Source organism: Mauremys reevesii, linkage group 3 (genome assembly GCF_016161935.1).
Source record: "Mauremys reevesii isolate NIE-2019 linkage group 3, ASM1616193v1, whole genome shotgun sequence".
Classification (NCBI taxonomy): domain Eukaryota; kingdom Metazoa; phylum Chordata; order Testudines; family Geoemydidae; genus Mauremys; species Mauremys reevesii.
This window is the reverse complement of record NC_052625.1, coordinates 187167949-187185428: the sequence shown is the minus strand read 5'-3', so window position 1 is coordinate 187185428 and position 17480 is coordinate 187167949. Positions and strand designations below refer to the sequence as shown.

The 17480-nt window shown below is 45.4% G+C and overlaps 1 protein-coding gene across 2 annotated transcripts in view; it reads left to right on the top strand.

Annotated features, from left to right (window-relative positions):
* WDR35 (WD repeat domain 35) overlaps positions 1-17480 on the top strand; it is an 82607-nt gene that overhangs the window by 43090 nt on the left and 22037 nt on the right. For both annotated transcript variants that reach the window (XM_039531150.1, XM_039531151.1), the window contains 4 exons: positions 4154-4223; positions 7154-7207; positions 14101-14210; positions 15495-15705. In XM_039531150.1, the coding sequence (XP_039387084.1) occupies positions 4154-4223; positions 7154-7207; positions 14101-14210; positions 15495-15705 (445 nt within the window). The remainder of the gene's footprint in view (positions 1-4153; positions 4224-7153; positions 7208-14100; positions 14211-15494; positions 15706-17480) is intronic.

Sequence of the window (17480 nt, the reverse complement as noted above, 5' to 3'; positions counted from 1 at the left end):
TCGCAACAGCAGACAATCTTTTCGCGCCTTTTTTCTGCGCAGACACCATAGCATGGCAAGCATGGAGCCCGCTCAGATCACCGCCGCAATTCTGAGCACTGTAAACACCACATGTATTATCCTGCAATATATGCAGAACTGGAACCTACAAAATGAGAACCAGGCGAGGAGGCAACGGCAGCGCGGTGACGAGAGTGTTGAGGACATGGACACAGACTTCTCTTAAAGAACGGGCCCCGGCAATGTGGACATCTTGGTAATGGGGCAGGTTCATCCTGTGGAATGCCAATTCTGGGCCCAGGAAACAAGCACAGACTGGTGGGACCACATAGTGTTGCATGTCTGGGACGATTTCCAGTGGCTGCAAAACTTTCGCATGAGTAAAGGCACTTTCATGGAACTTTGTGACTTGCTTTCCCCTGCCCTGAAGCACAAGAATACCAAGATGAGAGCAGCCCTCACGGTTGAGAAGCGAGTGGCGATAGCCCTCTGGAAGCTTGCAACGCCAGACAGCTACCGGTCAGTTGGGCATCAGTTTGGAGTGGGCAAATCTACTGTGGGGGCTGCTGTGATCCAAGTAGCCAACGCAATCAAAGAGCTGATGATATCAAGGGTAGTGACTCTGGGAAATGTGCAGGTCATAGTGAATGGCTTTGCTGCAATGGGATTCCCTAACTGTGGTGGGGCGATAGACAGACAGAACCCATATCCTTATCTTGGCACCGGAGCACCAAGCCAGTGAGTACATAAACTGCAAGGGGTACTTTTCAATGGTGCTGCAAGCACTGGTGGATCACACGGGATTTTTCACCAGCATCAACGTGGGATGGCCAGGAAAGGTACATGACGCTCACATCTTCAGGAACTCTGGTCTGTTTCAAAAGCTGCAGCAAGGGACTTTCTTCCCTGACGAGGAAATAACCATTTGGGATGTTAAAATGCCTACAGTTATCCTTGGGGACCCAGCCTACCCCTTAATGCCATGTCTCATGAAGCCGTACACAGGCAGCCTGGACAGTAGTCAGGAGCTGTTCAACTATAGGCTGAGCAAGTGCAGAATGGTGGTAGAATGTGCATTTGGACGTTTAAAAGTGCACTGGCGCAGTTTACTGACTCAGATAGACCTCAGCTAAACCAATAGTCCCATTGTTATTACCGCTTGCTGTGTGCTCCACAATATCTGTGACAGTAAGGGGGAGATGTTTATGGCAGGGTGGGGGTTGAGGCAAATCTCCTGGCCGCTGATTACATGCAGCCAGACCCCAGGGTGGTTAGCAGAGTACAGGAGGGCACTGTGCACATCAGAGAAGCTTTGAAAACCAGTTTCATGACTGGCCAGGCTATGGTGTGAAAGTTCTGTTTGTTTCTCCTTGATGGAAACCCCCCACCCCCACCCCGCCTTGGTTCACTCTACTTCCCTGTAAGCTAACCACCCCCCACCCCTCCTTCGATCACCGCTTGCAGAGGCAAGAAAGTCATTGTTGCTTCATATTCATGCATTCTTTATTAATTCATCACACAAATAGGGGATAACTGCCAAGGAAGCCCGGGAGGGGTGGGGAAGGAGGGAAGCACCTGGTGGGTGTGCGGGAGGAGGGAAGGACAAGGCCACACTGCACTTTAAAACTTATTGAATGCCAGCTTTCTGTTGCTTGGGCAGTCCTCTGGGGTGGAGTGGTTGGGTGCCCAGAGGCCCCCCCACCGTGTTCTTGGGCGTCTGGGTGAGGAGGCTATGGAACTTGGGGAGGAGGGCAGTTGGTTACACAGGAGCTGTAGTGGTGGTCTGTGCTCAAGCTGCCTTTCCTGAACCTCAACCATGCACCGGAGCATATCAGTTTGTTCCTCCAGTAGCCTCAGCATTGCCTGTTGCCTTCTGTCACCAAGCTGATGCCACCTATCCTCTTCAGCCCGCCACTTATTATCTTCAGCCTGCCACCTGTCCTCGCATTCATATTGTGCTTTCCTGGACTCTGACATTGTCTGCCTCCACGCATTCTGCTGGGCTCTTTTAGTGCGGCGGGACTGCATGAGCTCAGAGAACATTTCATCCCGAGTGTGTTTTTTTTCGCCTTCTAATCTTCACTAGCTTCTGGGAAGGAGAAGATAGTGTGAGCGTTGAAAGATTTGCAGCGGGTGGAGGAAAAAAAAGGGAGAGTGGTAGTTAAAAAGACACATTTTAGAGAACAATGGGTAGACTCTTTCATGGTAAACCTTGCTGTTAACATTACATAGCACATGTGCTTTCGGTACAAGGTCACATTTTGCCACTTATTGAGGGTATGCCGGTTTGGTGTGAGAGATCTTTCACGCAGGGCCGGGCAACAGAATTTGGCTTGCAGGCAGCCATGGTAAGACACAGCCTTTTGGCTTCTTTAACCTTCATAATGTGGGAATGGTTTCAAACAGCAGCGCCCTCATTTCCCATACCAAGCAGCCATTGGGTTGGCCATTTAAAATGGGTTGGCCATTTAAAAGGAGGAGGGGCTGCAGTTTTCAGGTTATCGTGCAGCACAAACCCAACTACCCTTCCCCACACACACAATTCTCTGGGATGATCGCTTCACCACTCCCCCTACCATGTGGCTAACAGCGGGGAACATTTCTGTTCAGCCACAGGCAAACAGCCCAGCAGGAACAGGCACCTTTGAATTTCCCCTTAATAAAATCATCCTATTTCAACCAGGTGACCAGGAATGATATCACTCTCCTGAGGATAACACAGAGAGATAAAGAATGGATGCTGTTTGAATGCCAGCAAACACCGGGACCATACGCTGCCATGCTTTGTTATGCAGTGATTCCAGACTACGTGCTGCTGGCCTGGCGTGGTAAAGTGTCCTACCATGGAGGACGGAATAAGGCTGCCCTCCCCAGAAACCTTTTGCAAAAGCTTTGGGAGTACATCCAGGAGAGCTTTATGGAGATGTCCCTGGAGGATTTCTGCGCCATCCCCAGACACATTAACAGACTTTTCCAGTAGCTGTACTGGCCGCGAATACCAGGGCAAATTAATCATTAAACACACTTGCTTTTAAACTATGTATAATATTTACAAAGGTACACTCACCAGAGGTCCCTTCTCCACCTGGCGGGTCCGGGAAGCCTTGGCTGAGTTCAGGGGGTACTGACTTCAGGTCCAGGGTGAGGAACAGTTCCTGGCTGTAGGGGAAAATGGTTTCTCCGCTTCCTTGCTGTGAGTTGTCTTCAACGTCCTCCTCCTCATCTTCCTCATCCCCAAAACCCGCATCCCCATTGCGTGCTGCTCCATTGATGGAGTCAAAGCACAGGGGTGGGGTAGTGGTGGCTGCACCACCTAGAATGGCATGCAGCTCGTCATAGAAGCAACATGTCTGGGGGCTCTGACCCGGAGTGGCCGTTTGCCTCTCTGGTTTTTTGGTAGGCTTGCCTCAGCTCCTTAAGTTTCATGCGGCACTGCTGCGGGTCCCTGTTATAACCTCTGTCCTTCATGCCCTTTAAGATTTTTTCAAATGTTTGGGCATTTCATCTTTTGGAATGGATTCGTCTCCCCATACAGCGATCAGATCCCATACCTCCCGTTCGGTCCATGCTGGAGTTCTTTTGCGATTCTGGGACCCCATCATGGTCACCTCTGCTGATGAGATCTGCACTCACCTGCAGATCGCCATGCTGGCCAAACAGGAAATGAGATTCAAAAGTTTGCGGGCCTTTTCCGGTCTACCTGGCCAGTGCATCTGAGTTGAGAGTGCTGTCCTGAGCGGTCACAATGGAGCACTCTGGGATAGCTCCTGGAGGCCAATACCGTTGAATTGCAAACACACTATCCCAAATTTGACCTAGCAAGGTTGATTTCAGCGATAATCCCCTCGTCGGGGGAAGAGTTTTGAAATCGATTTTAACAGGCCTTTAAGTCAAAAATAACGGCTTCGTCGTGTGGACGGATGCAGGGTTAAATCGATCTAACGCTGCTAAATTTGACCTAAACTCGTAGTGTAGACCAGGGCTAAAAGATATTACCTCATCCACCTTGTCTCTTTTAAAAAGCACTGCCAGAGCTTAAAAACTGGCTTACTTTTCATCTTTCCGCAAATTGATGAACTTTTTTCAAGATTGCAGATACTTGTTTTTCACCCAACTGATCTCTTCTCCTTTGAAACCCTACTCTTTTGTATAGGATTTATCACATTGATGATATCCCTTCTGGAGCTGCAGATGGAGGGCTTGATTATAGCAAGGCCATTCAAGTAAGTGACCCTTTTAACCAGTATATTATACTGTCATTGCTTACTTAATAATTGTGAGCATTACTCTGTTCAGATTAATGCTTTTTAAAATGTATGTGGCCATTTTGTTTATACTTCCTTGTATTCCCACTTCCTGCACATGCGTTATTCCTCTCTTTCTACTGCTTATTATCATCATATGTTTATACAGTACTATGCATTCTACAGAACATAGAAAAGGCATGGTGCCTGCCCTAGAGAGTTAGAAAGATCGAAAACAAACACAATGCCCATGAGACATCAATAATTCAAAAATTTGCCAGCTGCTCTTTTAACTGCGCTATCAAGATCTACAAGTGCTTACGCTGAATAACCTTGATATTTTTGTATAGTGTTTGTGTTCTTCTTCGTCCCTGTTCTCCCTCTTTCACCTTTTATTACCCTTACGTGTTTCATCATGTCTAAAACTACAGTTGTAGGCTGTTCAGATCAGGGACTGTGTCATCTTATTCTGTAAATTTGGGAGCTGTTATTAGTACTATTACTACTACATTTCACATAGTTTAAGGTCATAATAAGCATCACTGTTTACGAGTGATGCTTGATAGTTTCTTCCCAGATAAGCGGAACCCTGTATCTGCTTGGTAACCCCCTCTGAGCTGCTTTCTTGTAGATTTACAGTAGGCAAGATGCACTTTCCTACTATTGATCCCTAACTGCCAGAACAGTTCACCTGTGGCTTCTTAGACTGCAGGGGAAAGCAGTTATAAAGGAAGACAGGTAAAGTTACTTAGTAGACCAAATACAGAATACAGATGAAATTTTGAATTGACATGAAGAAGTAAAATAGCTGAGATTTGTCTCTTATTAAAGCAAAGCAACACACATTTTAAAATATTTTAAATTGAAGGCAGCTGTGTTTTAAATAAAAGAGAAATATTATTTATTGACTTACAAATAAAACACCGAAATGCTGCTTTTTTCTGATAGGGCAAAATCACAGGAATTTGTAAAACGGGGAGAGTGTTCTCTTTATAGAGATGTCATGTACAGTTCAGACACTAATGAGAATTTCAAGTAGACTGGAGAATCTGAATTTTGGAAATAGTTTTATTTATTAAATGAATATGGTACAGTGAGAGCCTCTTTGCCATAGCGCATTGAATGGAAAGCTCTGCTTCCAGAGCAGAGGAGTAAGTAGTGAAGCTCAATACTACTATCCTGAATGAACAGTAAATGAGACACTTTGAAATACAAATAAAGGCACCTTCAGTGCTCCATAAATAATATTACAAGACCGTGTAATGTGAAATAACCAAATACTAACTACTGAAGTAATGCAATACATTTTATGTTATTAAAACTAAGTATGTTTTCTGTACCTCAGTGTAGCATGAAAATAGAGCAGTCTAATTGTTAAGCTAGAACAACAGCTCATACTAGTTTCATAAGTCAGCATTCTGTGACCAAAACAAAGGATAAAAGGACCAACTCACTGCCTCCTATGGGGGAAAACTCTTAAGGGGAAGGTGTAAAAAAAAATTTAAGAGAAAACAAACCTTGTAGAACTTCCTGGAATTATGATTTTGGTGGGAGGGACTTGGGGCCATGGAGTGAATCTCAGGTCTCCTGTGTGGTGATGGACACTGCCCTGCTTATCCCCTGCCTCCCCTCTTACCCAACATATATTTAAACATAGGCTATAACCTACACAGCGTTGATGAACGTAAGAATTGTGTCCAGTTTAGACATATCAAAACACAGGGGAAGGGAGTCTCACTGCCATTGGCTTGGTCTTCCTTCAGTTGCTCAGTAGCAATGGAGGGAACCCAGGGAGTGTGTCACAGTTCAGTGCAAATGCACCTGTATGTCCCCTCAGTGGCCCAGTAAGGGCACCCACTCTCATCTTCCATCTCCCCAGCCATTGCCTTTCTGGGTGGAAACACACATCTCTCTCCCTTATGACTGGGATATTTCCAGGCTGCACAGTTCCCTGCTGTCATTGTGTATTTCCCAGCACAGATGGGTTGCCCAAGGACACCTGCTTGCTTTCTCTTCAGAGGTGGTTAACAAGTGTAATTAGTACAGATATAAGCTATCACACAGCACTTCCTCTGCAAGCCTACTTGACTCTTAAGGTAAAAAGCATTACAGCAAAAACATATTAAAAACAATAAAGAACCGACATGCATGCTAATTAGCTTACCAGAATTAACCTCAACCCTAACATTGTTCTGTCAGGATGCAGTCCTTCCATCCCCCACCCAGCGTGATTTCTTAGTGGTCAAAAGTTTATCACATCTTCAATTCAGAACAAGCAAGCTCATAACATGTTTAGTTCACTCTTTATACAGTTCAAGGATCTTTGGTCAAGAATTTCCTTCAAGAGATTGCATTAATCTTGCCTTCCTGCTAAAGAAGTTCCATACAATCTCACAATAGCACATAAATGTTTGCAGTTTTAATACAGTGAACTTCAAAGATGTTAAACTTAATTTAATAAAGTTCATTCAGGATGTTGCAGGAAATAGTATCACAGGGAGATAATACTACTTCCAGCTGTATTGTCTCCTACCAAGATTTTTGTATGAATCCTTCAAATAGGACTACACATGGGAGAACCTCCCCCATAATTTTTTTTATTATACTGTTTAAGGGATGTTTCGAGTAAGAACAGCCTTTCATGAAGGCAGTAAATTAATTCCAGGTAAACTGAAAATCTTCCTGGTAGTTTGAAATACATTTAAATAGTTGATCTGTACCAAGCCCTTTCCAGAGAGTATCTCTGATACATTTTGCCTTTCCTCAGTGGCAAAAACCTAAGTCCATTCCCAGCTTTTGGTCTTCTAGTTTTCAGTTAATTGTATTGTTGCTCTGCTACTGTTCTTTGACAATGAATTCTTACTGAGGTGATTAAAACTGGTGTTCTGGTGGTATTTATATGCTTTCAGGGAACAAGGGATCCAATCTGTGCAATAACCGCATCTGATAAGACTCTAATTGTGGTAAGTGGCATAGTTTAAATAAGCTGACCTTGGGCAGTCACAAGTAAATTTGGAAGAAACCTTCACAAGGGTTTGAATAAGTATTCAAACATCTGAAACTTCTTCTGAACTGAGTTACTATCCCATGATCAAATCCTCCTTGCATTACTCAAATGAATACTGTAGTGGCATTGATTTATATTGAGGCTATGCAGATGAGGAAAGGCAGCAAGTTTAGCTCTAATTTTGTAAACCTGGCTTGTGAACCAGAAATGAAAAGTATTCTTTGGCCTCACCGTAGAGTGAATTTGACATCACCGACACATTGTACGTAATACACATGTGACTTTGAAGGGACATTGAACACACTCTTTCTCACATGCATGTGTTTTATACCGTGTAAAGAACAGATGTCTTCTCACTCTTCCCACCAGCTATTCTTCAAGCATGTATGCACAGCATTGAAAAAACATGCAGATTCATTGCCAAATGCAAATGAGCCTATGCACCCCAATAGAATTGTGTATACAATATTATGATATATTTATACATTGACAGACTGGCAAAATGGTGATGTTTTGGCTTTTTTTAAAAAAATAGGCACTGAGCTCAAATTTACCATTTTGTTCAGCCTCACAAGGTATAACATAAATAAAACAATATTTTATATATAAACTATGCTGGAATGCAGAGGCTCAAGTTATCTTTTGAAATTTTTTTTAAAACAAATGGACAAATTTTCAGAAAGTAGCATCTCATGTTGTACACCTCTACCCCAATATAACGCTGTCCTTGGGAGCCAAAAAATCTTGCTGCGTTATAGGTGAAACCACATTATATCGAACTTGCTTTGATCCGCCAGAGTGCACAGCCCCCCTCCCCCTGGTAAAGCACTGCTTTACCACGTTATATCCGAATTCGTGTTATATTGGGTCACGTTATATTGGAGTAGAGGTGTACTTGTAATTTTGCATTTGTATGTGCAAATACTTCACTACAAGTGCAAGACTGAAGGCTGGGTTGAGTCTGGCTAAAAATGTGGCCCTATATTTTTGTCTTTAAACTTTTCAAAACTGAAGTGTCACTGGACGCTGGAAAAAAATCTCATGGTGGATTAGTGTGTCTTGATTTGACCTTTTCAGTGTCTTCTGTATTGGATCCAAGACTTCTATGAGAATGGGCTCATTCGTGCTAGGATAGTTTTCACTTTGGACAATCAGCCTTTGTCTTAAGGAGCTATTCATATGATGCTCTAGATCTTTTGTCATCTACTTACAAAAGTAGTACGTGAGCATTGGCAAAGGAAAATGAAGTATTATATTGTTTTCCAAAGAGTCTGTCTCATAATAATCACTAAAGATGGGTTAAGAGAAAGGCATAGGGTATAGGCTATAGAAAGCCTTAGTATTTATTGTGGTGTTTTTGTGCACTTGGGATGAGGGATGGACTCCATGTCCCAGGAAGTCTTTTCCAGACCCTGAGTCTTTGGGTATTTAAGTTAAAAGTGAACCTATTTACACATGTTTGTAGTTTTATATAAGACTGTAGGTAATACACCTCTACCCCGATATAACGCTGTCCTCAGGAGCCAAAAAATCTTACCGTGTTATAGGTGAAACCAAGTTATATCAAATTTTGCTTTGATCTGCTGGAGCACGCAGCTCCCCCCCTCTCCCCCGGAGTGCTGCTTTACCGCGTTATATCCGAATTCGTGTTATATCGGGTCACGTTATATCGGGGTAGAGGTGTACCACATTTATATATTTTATATATTATAATCTTCCAAGTTATAGATATTAATATTATTATTGTTTTATTTAAGTCTCAACAATGTGGTTGGTACTGTACAAGACAAACTTCAAGAGAGTCTGTGCCCACTGGTTTTATAATCCAGAAGACAGACACAGAGAGAGATGAGTCTTGTGAGAGTGGAGGGGGAAAAAGAAGGAATTATTCTAGATATTTTTCCATATTCTTATTCTGATGTATTATTTCCCTTTATTGACCTCACAAAAGAGGTGGGTCTTTAAGAGGGATTTGAGGAAAGTGTAGGAGTCCAGCATGCTGGGTTTGGAAGTTTGTTCAAGGCATAAAGAAGGTGTGAAGGCTAGATAGAGTGGGAGAAGAAAATGAAAAGGTCATTGAGGTTGGTGGGGGTGATAAAAGACGAAGGGAAGTACATAAGAGACAAGATCAGATATGTATGCCAAGAATGAATTGTGTGGCAACTTGAAGATGAGGACGAGGGATTAAACTTCATACTGTGAGCAAGAGGAAGCCATTGGAGCAATTCAAAGAAGGGAGTGATGTGGTATGATTGGGTGAGGAAAATAATTGTGACTGATTATGTTTTGGAGGTGATTGGAGTGACACACACAGCAGAATTCAGAGGTTCTTCGAGTGCTTGCTCTTGTCCATTCCATTCTAGGTGTGTGTGCTCGCCACATGCACCGGTGCCAGAAGTTTTCCCCTCAGTGGTATCTGTAGGGGACTGGCTCTGGCGCCCTCTGGAATGGCACACATATGCCGTGGTATAAGGGGTGCTGCCAGCTTCTCCCATCCCTCAGTTCCTCCTTACCGCCAGTGACAGTGCTGGAACTGCTCCTTGCCTCGGCAAGCATTGCATTACCCAGTGGTTTTCTTCTGCATAGTGTGTAAATAGTTGCTTAAGTGGTTCTTTTTTCCTCCCTGCTTGGGCTGCAATTACTGTGGACTGGTGGATCATCAGCACTGTGGCAGTGGGGTACACCCTGCAGTTTATTTCTACCACTCCCTCCCACCTCCCTTCCCCGTCCCTCTTCAGGGACCTACTCACGAGCAGCTGCTCGGACAGGAGGTACAGGCCCTTCTACAAGTTGGGGCTGTGGAGGAAGTCCCTGCGCATCGAAGGGGAAAGGGCTTCCATTCCCAGTATTTTCTCATTCCAAAGGCCAAAGGCGGTCTCCACCCCATTCTGGACCTGCGGGATCTCAATAGATATCTCAACAAGTTGAAGTTTTGCATGGTCTCCCTGGCCTCCATCATCCCTTCCCTGGATCCGGGAGACTGGTATGTCGCCCTTGATTTGAAGGATGCCTATTTACATATATCAATATTCCAAGGGCACAGATGTTTTCTGTATTTCCTGGTGGGGACCACTAACTACCAGTTTATGATGCTTCCCTTCAGCCTTGCAGCAGCACCAAGGGTGTTCACCAAATGCATGTCAGTGGTGGCCGCTTACCTCAGACATTGGGGTATCCAGATCTACCTGTACCTCGACGACTGGCTCGTCAAAGGCCGCTCCAGGTCTAAAGTTCAGCGCAGTGTCAAAGTGCTGCAGGACTCATGCCGAGCTCTGAGCCTGTTGATAAATGAGCAAAAGTCAACGTTAGTCCTGGTCCAGAGGCTAGAGTTCATCAGCACGGTGCTAGACTTTACTGACGCCCGGGCATTTCTACTGCAGGACAGGTTCGACTCAATGTCAAAGCTAATTGCTGACCTCTTTGTGCACCTGATCACTACAGCCAGAGTCTGTCTCAGGCTTCTAGGCCACACGACAGCATGCATCTATGTGGTCCGCAACACAAGGCTCAAAATGTGGCCCCTCCAGCTGTGGCTGGTAACGGCCTACTCCCCATCCAGAGATCACCTGGACAAGGTTGTCGCGATCCCGTGCAGTGTACTCACCTCCCTAAAGTGGTGGTCCGACCCAAAAGGGGTGATGACAGGAGTGCCGTTTGTGAATCCTCGGCCTGAGGTCTCGCTGATATCGGATGCCTCAGACCTCAGATGGGGGGCACATCTTGGGACAATGCAGACCCAGGGAATTTGTCCCCGGAGGAGCGTTCGCTGCACATAAACATCAAAGAGCTCAGGGCCATCCGCCTAGCTTGCAGGATAATCCTTCCCCAGTTGTTGGGTCAAGCGGTGCGAGTCCTGACAAACAACGTGGCCTCCATGTTCTATGTGAACAGACAAGGGAAAGCATGGTCGTCTGCTCTTTGTCAGGAAGCCATATGTCTATGGGATTTCTGTATCTAGCGCAGAATCCACATGGAGGCAGCGCATCTCCCTGGTGTTCACAACACTCTGGCAGACCACCTCAGTAGGTCCTTTTGCTCTCACCACAAGTGGGAGTTCCATCCCGAGGTCACCTGGATGATCTTCCACAGGTGGGGAGCTCCCCAAGTGGACCTGTTCGCCACCAAACAGAACAAGAAATGTTGGCATTTCTGCTCCCGGCAGGGTCTAGGTGAGGGCACCCTTTCAGACGCGTTCCTCCTATCATGTGCGGGGGATCTGCTGTATGCTTTCTCACCAATCCCTCTTATCAGAAGAGTTCTGTTAAAGATCAAGAGGGACAAGGTTCATGTCTCCATGGTCGCCCCGGCATGGCCTCACCAACACTGGTACCTAGTGTCACAATAAAATTGCTCCCCCCCCATACGGTTCCCTGGGTAAGCACCAGCATTGTATATTGCTAATGCTTTGAGATGCACTGGAAAGAATTTTGGGGAGGGTTAAAGATGTAAGTGTGGAGTAAAAGAAGACTTCTTTGCAGGTTGTGAGAGGCCTAAGGGGGAGGAAGAAAGAAGAGAACGGGTTAATGCGACGCTCCAGCTAGGTCTGGAAATAAGATGCTGACTCCAGCCCAAGGCCACGGCACACAACCGACTCTCGGCTGCCTGCCAAGAAAGACGGGGGCCTGAATTCCAACCCCTATCAGCTGAGACAAAGGAGGATTCAGCTAAACAGACCTGCAGGGGCTGCAAAAATAAGTGAAATGGTGAAGGCCAGCGAGGAGTCCCTGAAGCCAGTGTGTTTTGGGAAACCTGAGGACACCACAGAAAGCCGATTTTGACTGGTACAAAAAGCACAAAAACCATAAGTCCCTAAACAAAATGCCCCCCAAAAACCCAAAACTTAAAACCCTTCTAAAAAATAAAGCACGTCAAAAATCAACAGCAAACCCTAAACAGCCTGTGCACAGAACAAAACTCTCATCCACCCTTCCTCCTTTTTTCCTTACATTACACCTAGGCGTGGCCAGCCTTGGGTCATGCATGTATAAGTATAAAAGTGGGGTTAGGGCATGGGCACTAATACTTTTTCCTTCCTCTAAGCAACATAAAAAGCACCCCACACTCACCACTCTTATTAAAGCTTTAAAACTTAGTTACTTGGTGTGCTCCTTCATCGCCTCCCCTAACAATCCTGCAGCCTCAGCCTAATCACCTAACACCCCAAGCAAATTGGTAACAAAAATCTGCCACACTAGCCCTGGCCACTGCCCGGGTCTCCTGTCCCAGGATCACAGTCGGCTCCTGCACCCGAACCTTGCCCCGTTTCACCTCATGGCTTGTCTGCTGCATGGCTAAACCCTGAGAAGTGGGCCTGCTCCAGTCAGGTGCAGCAGATTCTCTTGGAAAGTAAGAAGCCCTCAACTAGAGCTAGCTAAATGGAAGCAATTCTGCTGGGCAGCGGAGCAGGGTATCTGTCCAACCCAGTCGTCTCTCCAATCCATCCTGCTCCAGCTGAAGAATCAGGGCCTCGCTTTCTCCTCCATCAAGGTCCACTTGGCGACCATATCGGCATTCCACCCGCATATTTAAGGTCAGTCAGTGTTTTCTCATGACATGATGGTCAGGTTCCTGAAGGACCTGGAAAGGCTCTTCCCACTGATCAGAGACCCAGGTCCCCCGTGGGATCTCAACCTGGTCCTCTCAAGGCTCATCGGCCCACCCTTTGAGCATTTGGCCTCCTGCTCCCTCTCTCATCTCTCGTGAAAGGTGGCTTTTCTGGTGGCCATTACCTCAGTGCGGAGAGTCTCCGAACTGCGGGCCCTCACGTCGGAGCCACCATCTATCGTCTTTTACAAAGACAAGTACAACTGCGGCCCCATCCAGCCTTTCTGCTCAAGGTGGTGTCCTCCTTCCACGTCAATCAAGACATCTTCCTCCCGGTGTTCTTCCCCAAGCCGCACTCCTCTAGCGAGGAGAGGTGACTACACACGTTGGATGTTGGACGTGCACTGGCTTTCTATCTGGAGCACACCAAACTGTTCCGCAGATTGACTCAGCTCTTCGTAGCAACAGTGGAAAGAATGAAAGGTGTCCTTTCAGAGGATCTCAGACTGGATCACCTCTTGCATCCATACCAGCTATGAGCTGACTCAGGCCCAACCGCTGTCAATTGTAGAAGCCCACTCAACCAGAACACAAGCGTCCTCGGTGGCCTTCCTAGCCCATGTCCCTATCCAGGACATCTGCAGGGCTGCGACGTTGTCTTCAGTGCACACGTTTACCACACATTATGCCATCACCCAGCAGGCCAGAGACGAAGCTGGGTTCGGCAGGGCTGTGTTGCAGTCTACACATCCAGGAACTCCTACCTGCCTTCGGTGGTACTGCTTGGGAGACACCTAGAATGGAATGGACGTGAGCAAGCACTCAAAGAACAAAAGACAGTTACCTTTTTTCATAACTGATGTTCTTTGAGATGTGTTGCTCATGTCTATTACATGCCCCATCCTCCTTCCCCACTGTCGGAGTTCCCGGCAAGAAGGAACTGAGGGTGGGGGGAGCCAGCGGCACCCCTTATACTGCAATACATGCATGCCACTCCAGAGGGTGCCAGAGCTGTTCCCTTATGGCTACCACTGAGGGAAAAACTTCCAGCACCGGTGCATGTGGCGGGCACACACACCTAGAATGGAATGGACATGAGCAACACATCTCGAAGAACACCAATTACCAAAAAAAGTAACTGTCTTTTTGTTTAGTATTGTGTTGCTCTTCCCTCTCTGTGTTTCTTCTGGTTTGTCCTTCATCCAACAAGTCTTAGGACAGCATATAAAGAAAGGTTTGCTAAACAGTTTAATATTAGGCAAGTTATATAGGCTGCCTCAACATGCAAAATCTCCTTTTTTCTAGGGGCGTGAATCTGGCACCATTCAGAGATACAGTCTTCCTAATGTTGGCTTACTTCAGAAGTATGTCCTGAACTGTCGGGCCTATCAAATGTCTTTGAATTGCAACTCCAGGTAAGTCAGAGGTCTGGTTCTAACACAGCCACTTGATTTTGAAATAATATTCTAATTGATTGGGATGGCTTACTTGGGACTTATTTCACGGGTTTAAAATATATTATTTAATCTAGGAGACAGTATAGTTCAGTGGGTAGGACATTTGAAACCTGGCTTCTATTACTTGCTTTCCATTGGCTTCCTCTGTGACCTTGTGCTACTACTTAATTTCTCTGTATTTCCTTCTCCGCAAAATGGGGATAATAATTCTAACTCCCCTTTGTAAAGCACTTGAAGATACATGGATGAAAAGTGCTATTTAGGTGCCAAATGTTTTTTATTTCACTAATAATATGATTTTTCATTAATATTTTTATTTTTGTATCCCGATTGGCTCTCTTCTCCCACTGATGCACATACATAGTCTCCATTACGATTAATAGCAATTATTTGCACGTGATTGACAGATATGTGGTGATTTGCTCATTTTACTCTTTTTATGTTAAAGATGCAGAAGTTATCATTGGAACCTTTCCTTTTCAAAACTGGTGTTTTAATCTTCTAGTGTGAAGCTTCTTATACAGGGAATTCTTTAGGATTGTCAAGATAATATATTGAAGGATAATCCAGTTAATCGTTGCAATTGTTTAAAATACTGTTAAAATATAATTTCTTAAAGTTTGTCAAAAACTTTAAGAAATGTTGATTTCCAGTGATGCAGAGATGTGTGAACCTTTTTTACTGCAATGGAATATTTCATTATATTTGCTAGTCAATGTTTATTGTAAAATGTGGCAATAATTCAGTACAAGAAATTTTAAAAGTACTTTTGAAAATGAATTATCTGTGAAGACTGACATTTGGGTTTGGGCATAATACATGGTGCATCTTACTGGTATGGCAACATGAAGTCAGCTGTGGAGGGTTAGATTTTACAATTTGCTGAGCCCCTGTAAAGTAGTGGGTGCCCCCAATACACATTGAATGGTATTTGAATGCATTCAGTACCTTTCAGGATTAGGCCTTACATGTGTAGATGAATGTCTGCCATTAGGAACTGTGTCTCTCTTTATTTCATTCTTTCCACTCTGTGGCCTTACTCTTTTCTCACACTGGTATAAATCTGGTGTAGCTGCATTGAAATCCAGTGAAATTACACTGGTGTAAAATTACTGAGAGATCAGAATCAGACCTCCAGCATCTAGTTTATTCTGTCTGTTGCAGAATGATTGTAAATTTACAGATTTGAATAGTACTAATCAGCTGTTTCTTTTCACCTCCCCCTCCACCATTTTCTATTAGTCGTCTTGCTATCATAGACCTTTCTGGAGTTCTAACTTTCTTTGACTTGGATACACGGGTAACAGACAGTACAGGACAGCAAATCATTGGCGAGCAGCTAAAGTTGGAGCGCAAAGATGTCTGGGATATGAAATGGGCCAAAGATAATCCAGACTTGTTTGCTATGATGGAGAAAACAAGAATGTATGTTTTCAGAAACTTGGATCCTGAGGTAAAACAATCCGCATAAGAAAATGAATAATTTACAGTGTATTCCATATTGTACATTTGGAATTCTGTGACTAGTAGGACTTCTTACAAGCTTAAAGTTTTAAGCAGGTACTTCCATACCTTGCTGAATCTCAGGGCCTATATCTGGAAGTTTCAAAAATCAGCTAGCTCTATTGTGTAAGTGCTGCTTACAAAAAATAAATTGCCAAACTCCAGATATGTTAGAAATATGAAAAGGAACATCTGCTTTTACTTATATTCTGCTTTTATGAGATTACAAAAAAAAGTGCTTATTGATATTTATTTTAGATATCATCATGGCTAGGATTTTATTGTAAATTAATGATAAAACATGGAGAGTTAAATCCACATCTGACCTTTTTGTTATAATCTAGATATAGAAAAACATGTTTGTCCTAAATAATATACAAATTTTAATTGTCTATACATCAGTGGTCTCCAACCTTTTTGAATTTAAGGGCAACCCAGGATCTACTCTGCCACTTCCCTGAAGTCCCGCCCCTTTCCCAAAGCCTCACCCCTCTCACTCCATCCCCCCTCTCTCCGTCGCTCATTCTCCCCCACCCTCACTCACTTTCAGCGGGCTGGGGCAGGGGGTTGGGATTCGGGAAGAGGTGCGGGCTGTGGGTTGGGGCCAAGGAGTTCACAGTGTGGGAGAGGGCTCCAGGTTGAGCCTGGGGCAGAGGGTTGGGGTGCAGGAAGGGGTGAGGGGTGCAAACTCTGGGAGGGAATTTGGGAGCAGAAGAGGGCTCCGGGCTGGGGCAGAGTGTTGGGGTACAGGAGGGGGTATAGGGTGCTGGCCCTGGAAGAGGGGTCAGGGCTGGGGCAGGGGGGGTTGGGGTGCAGGAGGGGGTTTGAGGTGCAGGATGGTGTTCAGGGTGCTGGCTGTGGAAGGGGGTCAGGGCTAGGGCAAGGGTTTGGGGATGAAGGAGGGGGTATGGGGTGCAGGAAGGGGTACGGGGTGCTGGCTCTGAGATGGGGCTGAGGGTTGGGGTGTGGCCTCCCGCCGGGCGGCACAGCAAAGCTAAGGCAGGCTCCCTGCCTGCCCCCGCCCCACGCCACTCCTGGAAGGGGCCAACGCACCCCTGCGGCCTCTGGGGGGGTGGGTGGAAGGCACGTGGCTCCAAGTCCAGGTGCTGCGCCTCTCTGCAGGCATTGCCCCCACAGCTCCTGTTCCTGGCCAGTGGGAGCTGTGGGGATGGTGCTTTCAGGCAGGAGCAGCGCACAGAAACCCTACCCCCAGGGACCGTGGGGGCATGCTGGCCGCATCCAGGAGTGGCATGGGGCCGGGGCAGGCAGGAAGCTTGACTTACCAGCAGCCCTGCTGTGCCACCGAAGATCGCGATCGACTGGGAAATTCTCTAGGATTGACCTGTCAGTCATGATTGACCGGTTGGTGACCACTGCTATACATCTATATGTAAGATTGGTTATTGTATTGTGCATCTGTTCCTCATAAGAAATGTCATTAAAATTTAATTTGGGGAAGAAGGAAGTCTGTTTACATATATGAAACTATGAGAGAAACAAGGTGGATGAGGTAATATCTTTTATTGGACCAACTTCAATTGGTGAAAGAGACAAGCTTTTGAGCTTACACAGAGCTCTTCTTCGGATCTGGCAAGGTACTCAGAGTGTCACTAGGACAAAGGAGGGTTGATGAGTTACAGAATGTTGTAAAAAGCCATTCATCCAGTATCTTTACCAAGTCCATGATTTTTAGCGTGTAGCAAAGTTATGAATTTAAGCTGCCAG